Source organism: Vanessa atalanta, chromosome 18, assembly GCF_905147765.1.
Source record: "Vanessa atalanta chromosome 18, ilVanAtal1.2, whole genome shotgun sequence".
NCBI classification, from domain to species: domain Eukaryota; kingdom Metazoa; phylum Arthropoda; class Insecta; order Lepidoptera; family Nymphalidae; genus Vanessa; species Vanessa atalanta.
Window position 1 is genome coordinate 3901332 of NC_061888.1, and position 13999 is coordinate 3915330.

The window sequence follows — 13999 nt, forward strand, 5'->3', positions numbered from 1 at the left end:
CGTTTTATAAAACGTCTATATTTGGTGATATACGTGACTTCCAAATTAGTTTTTAGTTCATGATAAGGAATTATAATTAAACTACAGGTTCAGTACCTGCGCGATATTCATAAAACTTTATAGCACACAAACCTTACATTTTAGTCCCTCGAAGGCTTAATTAAAAAAGTAGCCTATTTCCTTTTCCGGGACTCAAACTAAGCGTGAAGAGGTAATACACAGAGTTCCTATCGCATTTATTATATTAGTAAGGATTAAACCATAAGATCGCTGTGAACTCACAACTGCTACAGTCAAAGTCAAAAATCTTTATTCAATATAGAAGTGTTTACACTTGCTTATTGATAGTCAAAAATCTACCACCGCTTCGGAATTTAACACCTCAGACCTAAGAAGAACCGGCGAAAGCAACTCAGTGGGATATTTTTGTGTTTTTTTCCATTTTGCATGTACAATAATAATTATATTTTAACAGCCTGGAGGCGTTCATTTCATTCCCAAGGTGTGCAGTCAATTTAAAATATTAAAAAGTTTAATAAACCTTAATTTTACATTAAAATATTAGTCATTTAGTTGTGGTATCTGCTTAATATTAATTGTTTTACTTTAGTATCAATACTGTTCACCATAGAAATTATCTTAAAGAGATAAGTTTTTTTAACATTATAAATTACCACTACAAAACTTTCCCGGCAAAACTACTTTTGAGCGGGGCAACACGGTTAAAAATTCTTCTGAGCTGTAGGTTAGGTTAAGTTAATATTTGAGGAAAAACATTGATCATGGCATCTTCGAGAGGTTCTCATACTAAGGTAAGGTAAAGAAAGGATACTGCAGGACACGCTTTTAGCTAAGAAATCTTACCAAACGTAACTTATATACATGATTTTCAAAAGTAGTTTTAGCTCAATTTGTCGTACAAGTTGTACCCAAAAAATTATGAAGATTTTAAAATTTACAATTAATTATCAAAAAGTGTACTTGTTTCTACAGAGGTGATATATCTTTTAAAATACAATTATTGTAAAATCAATATATTGAATATAGTAATATCGCGTATTTGAACTAATCTGTAGACATGTTATTTCTCTTCACTCAATACTCTATTTCTTGATAGTGTATCAAATTGTGGTGATTATCGATTCGAGTCTTAATTATTGGATACCTGATGCGACCCCAAATGTATTATGGGGTCGGGCTTTGTATTCCAAGCTGATTATAATGAAATCTACGAAGTAATTTCATAGTTATGTTTGTGTTTTAAATTAAATCATAATTAATATATATTGTATATATATAATAATTTATACAATATCGGCCCAATTTATGACGTTGTTGAGCGGGTGTTTAGTTAAACAATTATTTCTGCTTTTTGGTCAACAATTTAAAAACGTAATTACAAATTATTTATTATCTGTTTTATAAGAAATTGGCGGAATATTTTTTACTTAACTAGCGTAGATACACGCTAAGAAATAAAATAAAGATTAATGTATCTTTTTACCTGAATTGATAGATCATATGCATTTAAATTATATATTATGACATACTTAATAATTAACTTCATTAAAGTTAATCTTCATTGTGTTCGAATACAATAGCTTCGATATCCAGTAAATAATATCAACAAAGCATAACATCATCTTATATTATGTACGTGAATATAATTATTATGTTATTACGTTCGCAAATTCAGCAATCCCAGTCGTAATGAAGTGGTTCAAAGTGGATTTATTGCGTTCAAAGCATTCCGATGTCAATATGTTGTGAACAAAACGTGCCGGTTTGTAATTATGAGGCCGTGTTGTACCGGCCTTTATTACTTCCTGCAGGTGACGTCAAATCAGGGTCGATCAAAGTGAGTGCTTTTAATAAAGCACCCGTCACTACAGTCTATAGGCCTCGCTATACGCATCTCGTCTACAACCACCCTTATACCGATCATCTATTAGTTATGCCTTCGATTAAACCGATATACATCGTTATTATTTGCGTCTCTATCTATTAACTCACGTGTTAGCTGTAATTAAATTGAACTGTTATTATATAATATTATTGAGAAATTTAAACATCAGAGCTGTTATTTAAATATTTCTTACGTTATTAATGTAGGGAGTGTTTTTTATAGCTTCATGTGTGTCATTTGCGGTCGGCGCATGCTTAATAACACTGCATAAACAGATTACGGAATGCTTTCGCTGGAGGATTGGTTGCCAGCGATCGTTTGAGTAGTTGATCAGATTGACAGCGTTAAACAAAAGTCTCATTGTCCGCTCTTGATATACCTACAGATTAATAAGGAATAGTTAATTATATTCTTCTTTATTAGAATCACAAAGCAAAATATTAAATATAACTTCTGTTTATTAATTTATTAAAAACAAATCTCGATCATATCTAAATTCATCAACCACGTTAGTTGTATATGATGATGTTCGTGTTATATTTAAATATAATTTCGACTAGTTTAGCAGATGTGAATTGATACACAATTTTCTCACGCGAAATAGATCAGCAAAAATCTCTCCCTATACGCATAAATCTCATTAAACAAGACCATTTTATATTTCTAGTTTAATGAAAGCGCGTAAACACCCCTCGATCAAGTCTATGGGGTTGGAACAGGTGACAGCTCCCGTGACGAGCGGTCCAGTTTTGCGAATTACGTCCCTCTACTAAAATACACAAGTTGATTGTCTTGTTGCGAGATATTTGTTTTGTTCATATTATTCTTGTCTTTATTTTATATTTTATGAATATATTTACAATCTCATTTTTTTTTAAATAATTTATAGATTATTTAGTTATAAAGCATAAAGAAAAAAAAAAACTCAGGACTGAAGTTGAAATCAAACAAATCTAATATACTAAAAACGCGTATTAAAATAACGTTAAAATTCTAAGAAATAAAATCAGTAATAAGATATAATATAATAATTATATTACATAAATAATGATAGTTTATTCGGACCCCATCATTTTGTCTCGCGGTATGAGGGTCAGTCGCAGCTGAATTGTTAAACAGATGAATGCCTGTTTTAATTCACTGGATACTGGACATTCGCACAGCAATCCGCGATGTATCGGAATTAGCATAAGAAATTGTTTCTCACGGAGCATAGTTTCGTTGTTTCGTATTATTTGTTACGAATTATTAAATTCCGCTAATGTTATTCATCTAGGCTTGGTGTTAGTGGGAATTTGATTTAATAATTTATTCCAAGTTTTATGAATGGGTTTAATACTCTTATTTATTTCACATATTTATGACATAATAGTGTCATTATTTTTGAATGCTATATAATATTTAGCTCCAGTTTCTTTCTCATGTGTTACTCTTAGTTTACATGAATAGTTAATGATAAATGATCTTTATGGTTCTTGCCCGAATTTTCAAAAATTATAATGATAAAAAATTATTATGAAATAAAATATATTCAATTGAAATTCAAAGCGCCATTTCTATGTGTTGCGCTAATTATTCTTAATGAATAATTAAATATTTTCGTTAATATTTTCATTTGTAAATACATTAATTTTATATCGAAATCATTAATTAAAATCTAATTCATTTACAAAATAATTTCAATGAAGAATTAATTGAAAAATTATAAACTGAAACAGCAATTAACTTCTAACAACGAAAGCATAATAATCTCTATTCAAAAAGCTCATTTGTGAAATTCAAAGCGGTATTGGTTCACTTCAATCTGATATTATAAGTTCGACTAATACGTGCTTCGGCGCACAATAACATTTTATTGTTTTCGTTTACAAAGCGAACTATTTTCAATCGCGGAATGGTCCCGTCGCTACCCGTATTGTCTATACACCTGGTATGTATAAGAAAATTAATGTTGGAATGCTTTACAAATTGAACTCCCTTTGATAGTACGAGTTATTAAATATTTTGCATTTTGTTCTATCCGTTTATTTATGACTAGATATAATATTATTAAAATTACGTTGTTTTTATATTAAATGGACTTATTTATAATAATTTTAACTTATTTTTTATGGCAATTAATCAAAATAAAAGAGCATGATAATTTAAAACTTAATACACCTGTTTAACAGTAATTTAAAATGTAATGTAATGTCTGTAACTCTATATAGAACTCAAATAGTTGGTGTTTGTTTTATCGGCTACATCAGCTACGAGCTACGAAACTCTACGGTCTACTAACGTAGCAGTTTATAGTGAGCTTAGTTTTTGTTATGTTATGATTTGTAGTTCTAAATGCTTACTGAGAAGATATGATATGTATACAATCAATACCTAAATGTGTAAAATCTTATTTAACTTCAGTACTTCTTTATTCCATAAAATCAAATCATAGATAATATTTAGAGCAGTATCAAAATTCAATTTCTACTCTAAAATAAATAAAATGATAAATTATAATACAATTTTATTCCGCATTTGAAAACGAAACATATTATCTTTCTATTTTAATGTAAAGATATGACGAAGGCAATAGTACGGTAGTTCTATTAATATTATTTAATAAACTTTTACGATTCATTAGATGTATATAAATTGAATGAATACAAACGGGGTCACACGCACATTTGGAATTTAGCAAATAATTTTTTTTTTTTTAATTTCGGTGCTAAGAATATTTAATTCTTTCTTTGTTAGCCAGCTGCTCAAAATCGTTATCTCCAATTGGTTTAAAGTACTACTACAGATTTGTAATTTGTTAGTACTATAACAGATTGATAACGTGTTCCTAAAAAATGCAGTTATTTTGTATGATGAGACTGACATATAAAGATGTTAATTAATAAATGTTTTATATATTTTTTTAACATACATTATAAGATTAATCCAAACGAGAATATATATAAAGTATATGTTGAGTGATTTAAAAATTCAACAGAGTTCAAGTTTCTCATGCGAGAATGTGAACACTACACGAATAGGGAGTAAAACACTTAGTAAACAGAAAGGGTGAGTTGAATCCCTGTTTAGTAGTAAATAAGAGGCGCTTAATTCACTACAAACACGGGATTAGCGTCTAAATACTAATGCCACTCATTGTATTCTCTAAATACGAAACCGTTCTTAGTATACTTAATATATTCCTAATTCTGATTGTATCTATAAATTTTCGAATTGTACTGGGATTAATTAAGAAGAACATTCGTCTTAATTTATATGTACATATATATATATATATATATATATATATATATATATATATATACGCACATATTAAGGGTTATTAAAATGTGTTTATATTTTATACAATAATTAAATATTGTGTATCATGTTTTACATTTCGGTGAAAACTGATCATTATAATTAATAATAAATATGATATTTTTCATTAGAAGCGATTAACATTTATTTAAAATAATTTATCGTTCAAAACATTAGGCTGCATACTTCGATACTCGGGAGCAAGAAAACTAAACAAGAAAAATTTGGTTTGCAGAAAATGTTTTATTGCTTCATTGAGCTATTCATAAAATTAACGGGATTATATGTTATTTTTTAATTATTGTACTTACTGTGGTGTTGGATTTTGGTCTGCTGTTGTTGGCTTTGGTAGTTTTGGGCCGCGCTGGCGGCGTCGGCGGAGCTGGTGGCGTGCGAGGCGGACTGCTGTCGCCATTTTGGGGTCCCTTTTCAGAGCAGTTGCTTGACTGAGGATTAATTATGTATTATTATTCTACATGTATATTTTTGTTGACTACTTAAAATGTATTTAATAACAAATCCGATAAGCGACGTTAAAAAAAGATTATTTACAAGACTATAATTGATTATGAAGACGTGTTTTGATACTTTTATGTTAGATTATTTTTTTTTTACTAGAAAAGTTCTCTCCTTTTTTAACATCATGTTTTTACCGCGACGTTTGAAAGATTGTTGTCGAATAAAAGCTCAATTATCGTTTTAAATTAAAAGACAGAATAGTTGACAAAGAAAATCATTAGGACGGTTCATTAAATGCGAAGTAACTTAGCCATCGCAACCGAGTTTCTGGGTTCTTCAAATCTAAAGGTACTTGGACTAACAATAGAAGCGTTTTCACTCAAAGCAATATAAAACTTTAATCGCTTTTCCTTATTAAAACTCCAGGAGAAAACATTCCCCGTTGATTTGCTTGAGCTATGTTTGTACTTTGTTCATTCCGGCGAAATTGTTTGGGAACACGACCACCATTATTCCTATTTTTTTTCCGCCCAAAACCTGTAATGGTAGCGTAAAATTAAAAGAGAGCAACGCGGATTTGGGCTAATTGGTTAATTAATAGGGACGTCCGTTGCCGAATTTTACACGCGGTCAGTTGGACGGCCGCCAACGCGTAATAAAATGTCAGATTGAGCGTATACGTTATACGAATTTATATAAGGAAATTACTTTTCTTTATGATTTCATAAATTTATTTTTGAAACAATTTTTTTCCATTACTTATTAGAAATATTTTAAACGTTTTAGTTTTTATAAAAGTGGTACATAAAAAAGTTTTCATTTTTTTTCATTTACAGCCTGTAAATTTCCCACTGCTGGGCTAAGACCTCCTCTCCCTTTGAGGAGAAGATATGGAGCATATTCCACCACGCTGCTCCAATGCGGTTTGGTGGAATACACATGTGGCAGAATTTCGTTGAAATTAGAGTTTCTTCATGATGTTTTACTTCACCGCCGAACATGAGATAAATTATAAACACAAATTAAGCACATGAAAATTCAGTGGTGCTTGCCTGGGAACCCAAAATTATCGGTTAAGATGCACGTGTTCTAACCACTGGGCCATCATTTACATGAAAAAGTACATTGTTATTTTAAATAAATAATTAATTTGTACAGTCAGATTTTATTTAGAAATAATATTATCCTACAACCTTAAAAATATTTTAATTGTAAAATTAAATAAATATTAATAAAATTGTAGAAATAAAAACCGTATGAAATAGTTGAAATAATGGCAATAACATTTCCCCATTAAATCGCAAATCCGATTATCTGTGCGAAAAATGAACATGCTCCTCCAGTGGCTAGAATAAGTGATGGTTACATACATTTTTTTCAGTGCAAATTTGTACATCCTTGTTTGTATAAAACTAATCAATACACAAACAAAATATTCAAATCGCAGTCTTATTAACAGAATAAGTATGATTAATACGTGGCCAGGGAAAGGATTAAAAACCTTATAAAATCATTTTATTTGCTTAGTTACTAAGTAATGACGAGTAATGTTCCCTTGGGAAGACGTCCCATAATCATTATTAAATAATTAAATAAGCGTTGACGTCGTTTCGATGCGTCCGTTCCATGTTAATGGGAAGTGTAGGTTTCCCAAAACGTATCGTGTGTTCCTCAATAAATAATGTGAGCTTAAATCTGAATATAAAGATTGTATTTTTTTAAATTACTTACATCCGAATTTGTAGAGTTGGTGCGGGACGGCGATGTTGGTGACGTGACACGAGACGAGCTTATGTCACGCTCGGCAGTCGCATGTGTGTCTGATGGGTTTGTCGTTTCTACAAAATATTGTTTAAGTTAAATACTAAAGGATTATAAATTATTATCCTGTAATAATCAATATTGTTATCTACAAGTGCTTATGGTACGCTACGTATTATTTAAGAAAATTGTTCTTTTTTTTAAATTAAATATTACTTTTATATATCTTCTTAGAAACTTATTTATTTAAATTACATTATAGATCATTAATTTAAATATAATTGTATTAAAGAATTGTTTAATGAAAGTAATATAATAAACTATATATATGTATATAAACTTAGAAAAATATACTTTGATTTTGGGTTAAATCATTTCGGGTAAATTCCATTTCCATCGGCTTCTGATGAGTTCTATCAGTGGTATACTTGTAAGTTACATCACGTCTCGGAGACGTGGTTTAGACATGACATTTATATAGTACCACGAGCGAGTGTAGCCTCAAGCAAGCGTCACTCTCGTTCTTTTCAGTCGCATATGAAATTGATAAAAAGCCTAGCATTCTTACTTGATTCAGCGGGAGGTTGGTGATGATTCTCGGTGTGTCTACGTAGAGACCGCGCATCGCAGTATGACTTCCCACATCCGTCTGCTTTACATTCATATGGCTTTTTATTGCGATGTGTCAGCATGTGCCCGTTTCTGTAAAAAAAAACGTTTCATTTATGCGATCTTGCTAAATGGTATATCGCTCGCAACGATTGATGTTTGATTTACATTTTAGAGTGGAATTACATTGATTCGGAAAGAGAATGCGTGTCGTATTTATATTATTGTATATGAAGAGTAGTTTATACAATATTAATATATTTAAATTATTTCATGATAATAGTAGTCTTTTAATAATGCAATTAATATAAATTAAATGAATTTTCATTACTTATTTGACTAAAAACATTGAAGGTAATCATAGACATATTTGACGATACGATTTCGAGATAATAATGCCTAAAGAAACCGAAACGTTTTTGAATTTGGAACCAGAAATTAGTCGTCTTTGATCACCGAATTTAACAAATATAACAGATATATTATTCTATTTATTTGAGATGTATAAGATTTCATCTGGTTTTGCGACAAAAACAGCAATATTTTTAATCAGGCACCTCACTAATTTAACCCGGTTACAATTCACAAATAGGTCACCAGATAACGCGGCCACTTTGGGTCGAGTCGATACGCGCATTTTGAACATTCATTAATATTCATACAGCGTTAGCAACTACGATTAAAGGGAGGACTTTCGGACGTACAATGACTTAACGGGAACCGAACACTCCTTTATGTTTTAGTACTAGTTGTTCGAATTAATTCCAGATTAACCTTCATAATATTCAAGCTATAATTAATTTGTTACTTGTTTCAGAAATTGTTATTCAAATTTCGAATCGACTTGATGTTATGTTCAAATAGTTTTATTATATATACGAAGAAAGTAACGTTATTGTGATTTAATTTCACGTTAGTTAAGGGAACAGTCTAGACATTTCAATTAACATAATTACGGTCGTATTTGCATACGTTAGATGCATAATACTTACAGGTGGTCTTGCCTCTTGAAAGCCTTGGCACAGGTTATACACACGTACTTCCGTTCATCGCTGTGGGTCAGCTTATGTTTCGCTAAAGCCGAAGCATTCCCAAACACCTTGTTGCAAACCTGATGACAACACATGCTTTGTTTTAATATTTGTAACTAAATATCACTCTTAACCGATAGTAGATTTTTGTGCAGGTTCCGTTGGGTGGGTACTACTCATTACCGAACAGGAATACTTTGCATAACCATCTGTGATTTCTTGGTTGGTGGCTTTGCTGTGTGCTGTGGTTTATACTTCAGTGCCAGTTTGTATTTCAAACGAAAGCTTGATTCCTTGAATTGTCAATGACTAAATAGTCTTGAAGTATACTTCATATTTTGAACCGTTTGTTAACGTAATGGAATTCTCAGGAATGGTTGACATCCATAAATAATAATGATTCAAAGACACTCAAGGAACATGATTGATAGAGAAGTTTTAAATGAAATATAAAAAAGGCACTTCATGCTAATTTATTATATAGAAAGTGTCATTTGTTTAATGTATTAAATAAGGTTTGTTAATAATAAAAAATTTGAACGACGAGTGGAACAAAGTAAATGAAAGAATAAATTGCTTAATCTCACTTTTTAAACTAAATTTTTGTTTTTGAATTATACGGAACAACAAAGACCGTCGAGATTTTTTTGTTTCTTAAGGTTTTTAAATGGATACATTAAAAATAACAAGACAGGTGTATGACAAAAGCTATTTACGGGCTGTAATGTTCATATCATTATTAAAGTTCAAACTTCATCATCCGTCGATAAAATTTTCTATATTTTTCAGCAATTTAGATAAAACATATAAATGTGCTAAAACGTATTCGTGTTCAAAGATATCTGATACAGTCACAAACACAATACAAACGCCGATACGACACCAAATACACAGCGAAGTATTCCCCGACCCGACGCCATTGTCTTCAATATTATTACCGTATATTTGAATATTTTACTCGAACCCAAGAGTTTTGGTAACGCTTTCTTGTCAATTCTGCTCTGCGAACTATTTGTTCGTATAGAAATGTATTTGTTGGCATCGATCCCTTTTTTTATTATGCCATCTGAGTACAATTATATCGCTGTATTGGTAGAAAGGTTTTCATTTTGTGTAGTGAGTCTTTTTTTTATATGACTTTGGCAGTTCTAATGTTTCATACGCTTAAGAAAATGTATATTGATATTAAAAAAACGTTAATTATTTTATTTTTACCATTATATATTTAAAATTCAAGATTGGAATATTTTCATATTTTCGTTTATGAAAAGATTTTTTCTCCATTAAATTAATATTCGTTTTTCAAGTTCATTTTTTATAATAAATAAAAGGTTATCATTAATAATAATGTATGGTTCTAATCTATGTTTGTTTTGCATTGGTGGATACCAAAACCCAATTATTATTACAACGAAAGGGTTCCGTAATCTTAACCCCCCACGGGGGCGTGAGCCGACTAAAGGAATTTTGTTAAGCGCACCTGTCAATCGAGCACGTAATCGCGTCAACCCACGAATGGTGACCAACCTACTGCCGCTTAGGTTGTTGGTCGTATAAATCTACCAAATCCCTTTTTAGTAAAGTTCGATCCTAAATATATGAAGCGAAGCCAAGCGAATGACGACGTTTTTTTTTTAAAAGATTAAATACATTTGTAAAAAGTAATTAACACACAATAGCTTAAAATTTATTCTAATGTAAACTATAATGAGATAATAATATCATAAAGTTATATTATTTTTGTTCTGTAACATTAATTACTCTATTTCGTTCTGAGAAGGTTTAGTCTCGAATGTGGGTCAACGAATTATCGCTTCTCAGAAACAAGACGTATTATTGTAATACAAAATGAGCAAAATAAATAAATCCCTTCTCTTTATCTTAAGCAATAGACGTTATGTTATTTAATATTTTACAGTTATCGCATAAATATATTTAACGAAGAATACTTTTTTAAATATTGCCAGAACTTTAAAATACTTTTTAAATTTATCAATCTAAAAAAAGTTTGTATATAACATCTATGCGTATAATTAATTAGCCACACGCCCCGGCTTCGCACGGGTGTAATTTATTAATAAAGAAAATGATTTGATATAAATATAAGCCATACCCTATAGCACTAAGGAAAAATGTGACTTTCTAAGTCTTCTTTCTCTTTCATACTTCTTTCTTTCTTTTCCATTTATTCCTTGTACATACAAACAAACAAATGCCTCTTTATAATATTATAATTGAAAATATCTTACTTATTTGGGAATACAGAAAATATCTCATGGCTCTTATTTATAAAAAAAACAAAATTATGTTTTTAATCCAACCGAGTGTATCTTTCATCTATACGGTACAAAATAAGTTCCTTCGCCACAATAGACATTTCCTATGGGACGTGCGTTAGCCCAAAAAATCGCTCGTTTCTCCACAATGAATACCCATCGAATATAATAGACGTATAAAAATATGTAATGGCTTCCCGTCGCAGAGCCCGTTAACTTATCTCACCGACGGATCGACGTTTACGTAAGGTTTATGTCGTAGATCGTTTTTATTGGGAAATAAAGTAAGTCAAATGGCAATTTCTATCTGTGGATGCTTGTTTTGATGAGATTTAGATTGATGGAGATCTGTCTTACACGATTTAATGCTTATAATATGATCGTGCTGACAAAGTAATTAAGGATATACATCGGAGTAGAATTTTAAGTTGAGATTGGTTCGAACGCGAATCTTAACCGATGATTGCGTGTTCAAAACCTGTCAAGCACCTTTGAATTATCATGCTTGAATAATCTTTATAATTCATTTGGTGCTCGGCGGTGAAGAAAAACATCGGGGGAAACCTGTATATGTCTAATTTTAATGAATATTTGGGTCGTTGGAGCAGTGAGATTAAATATGTTCAAAAACTTTTTATCTAACAGAGAGGAGGACTTAGTCCAATGGTAGGACGTATACAGCGAGTTTTTTTTACTATATCTATTGGAACAATGTGTGCAATATCATTATGAAACTTCAAAAATGTAAGTATTGTCAGTCCATTATATAGATAATAATTAATTAGTATTATTTTTTAGACTCAAAATAACTGATGAACCTAACGTTAAATTTCTAACTTTCGCTTTATCAAGACGCGTTAGCGACAATGTTTCTGTAATTACCTATTTATTGGTTTTCGAGACACGTTTTATTTTTTAAATAAAAATAAAAGGATTTTGCTAGAACGTATCAATTTTTAACATACTTTAAGATAAAGATCTAAAGACTCTCGTTTTGAGCGTATCAAGAAAAGTCCCCGCAATTTTTTACACTCACTAGCACCGCTGCTTACTTTTTTCCCGCCAACGTTTTCTTTATATGTTTTTTTTTTCGTTATAGTGCTGCCAACTTAAAAATCACAGTGACAACAATACTAATTGTATTTTTTAATAACATTATAAGTATATGAAAAGCTGATGGTACACGGATGATGAAGCTTGTAGATTCAAACAGTCATTGTTATAAAGTAACAAGGGTTTTTTCCGGGTTCACGTAATAACGACTATAATAAGATTGACTTGAGATTTTGATACCAATTTAGTTTATAATTTAAAGATAACTATAGTCCATATAAAATATTTATATGTTTTACATATATTAATGAGATACAGTCAATAGATACGGTTAATAACGGCGATGTAGTAGGTATAGAAAATCTATATTTGGATGTTTCATGAATGTTGATAAGATTTAATATATGCCAAGAATATTATGCCAAGTTAATCAAAGCACAGGAAATAACTCCTAGCAATTTCCTTTATTCGATTTTTCTCGAATAATACTAAAAAGTAGTCTATTCGTATATTTATATTATATTTTGCCTTATCCAAATAAACTAATTTTATCTGTTGACTATTGTAGCAATAAGTTTAGTATATCTTTGAATTATACACAACAAATTTAAATGTAACCTTAATTTACATAAACACAAACCTGACGCTTCGTGTACGACTCGGAGCAGACATTACTTGTAATTTTACTCTATTATTATATAATTTCGCAACGCGACGCGCAATCCAATGAAATTTGCTTCTAGCCGTTTTCCTGCCATTTCATTTCAAAAAGCCCGACCTAATTCACGGGCCGTGACCCACATTAAAAATGCATGTGAAATCGGGGCGTGCGTCTTCTCGCAACAATTTTTCACTTGACATTGTTTTGTGAGAACGCTCTTCGTTTGGAAAGGCGTCAACGAGGGAAATGTCCCGTCTTACTTTCGTAATTTTATAAGTGTGCTTTTAAAATTTCCAGTAATAAGAAGAATTATTAAAAAAATATAATAATTCGTAAAAATTTAAATCTTAATTTATAAAAATAAACGTCCGTAAGTTATATATATGTACATATATGTGTTGCTAAAACATTTATCCGATCGTGACGAAACTTTGGTAAGTTATTCTATGTATGCAAAAGAAAGTCTGTGGTTCGAAAAAAAATAAGAATTTTCCTTTGAGCGATTGTCCTTCAATACAAACTTTTTATTTAACCCTTATTCTACTCATGCCGGACGGAATATAAAAGTTATTAAAACAAATAAATAAATTCGTCAAGGCAGATGAAACATCTGCCATCGGTTCCAATTTTTTTCCTTTTATAATTATGCTAATATACATATATCCGGCCATTTTATAAAGACTTAACATAACATAACATTTACACACACTTACACACACTCTAATTTCTTGATTTTGTATCTATAAGTATATTAGTTTATACGCAAATGTGCTTGAGCGTCCTGGCGGATAAATTGTGAGGAAAGTATTTTCTAAACTAGTTTGCTCTTTGAAACTTACGCAATCATTTTATTTTAGTATCGACTGTTTATGTATCTGTCTTTGTATCATGTAAAATTGGTAATTAGAGTCATAGCCTCGGATTTTTTGAAACTAGAGATAAG

The 13999-nt window shown here is 30.6% G+C and overlaps 1 protein-coding gene across 4 annotated transcripts in view; it reads right to left on the reverse strand.

The window, feature by feature from the left end:
• The window catches only part of LOC125071082 (zinc finger protein 541), a 243853-nt gene that overhangs the window by 13717 nt on the left and 216137 nt on the right, over positions 1-13999 (reverse strand). For all 4 annotated transcript variants that reach the window (XM_047681174.1, XM_047681173.1, XM_047681171.1 and 1 more), the window contains 4 exons: positions 9028-9146; positions 7995-8128; positions 7397-7503; positions 5518-5652 (listed from right to left, as the gene is read on the reverse strand). In XM_047681174.1, the coding sequence (XP_047537130.1) occupies positions 5518-5652; positions 7397-7503; positions 7995-8128; positions 9028-9146 (495 nt within the window). The remainder of the gene's footprint in view (positions 1-5517; positions 5653-7396; positions 7504-7994; positions 8129-9027; positions 9147-13999) is intronic.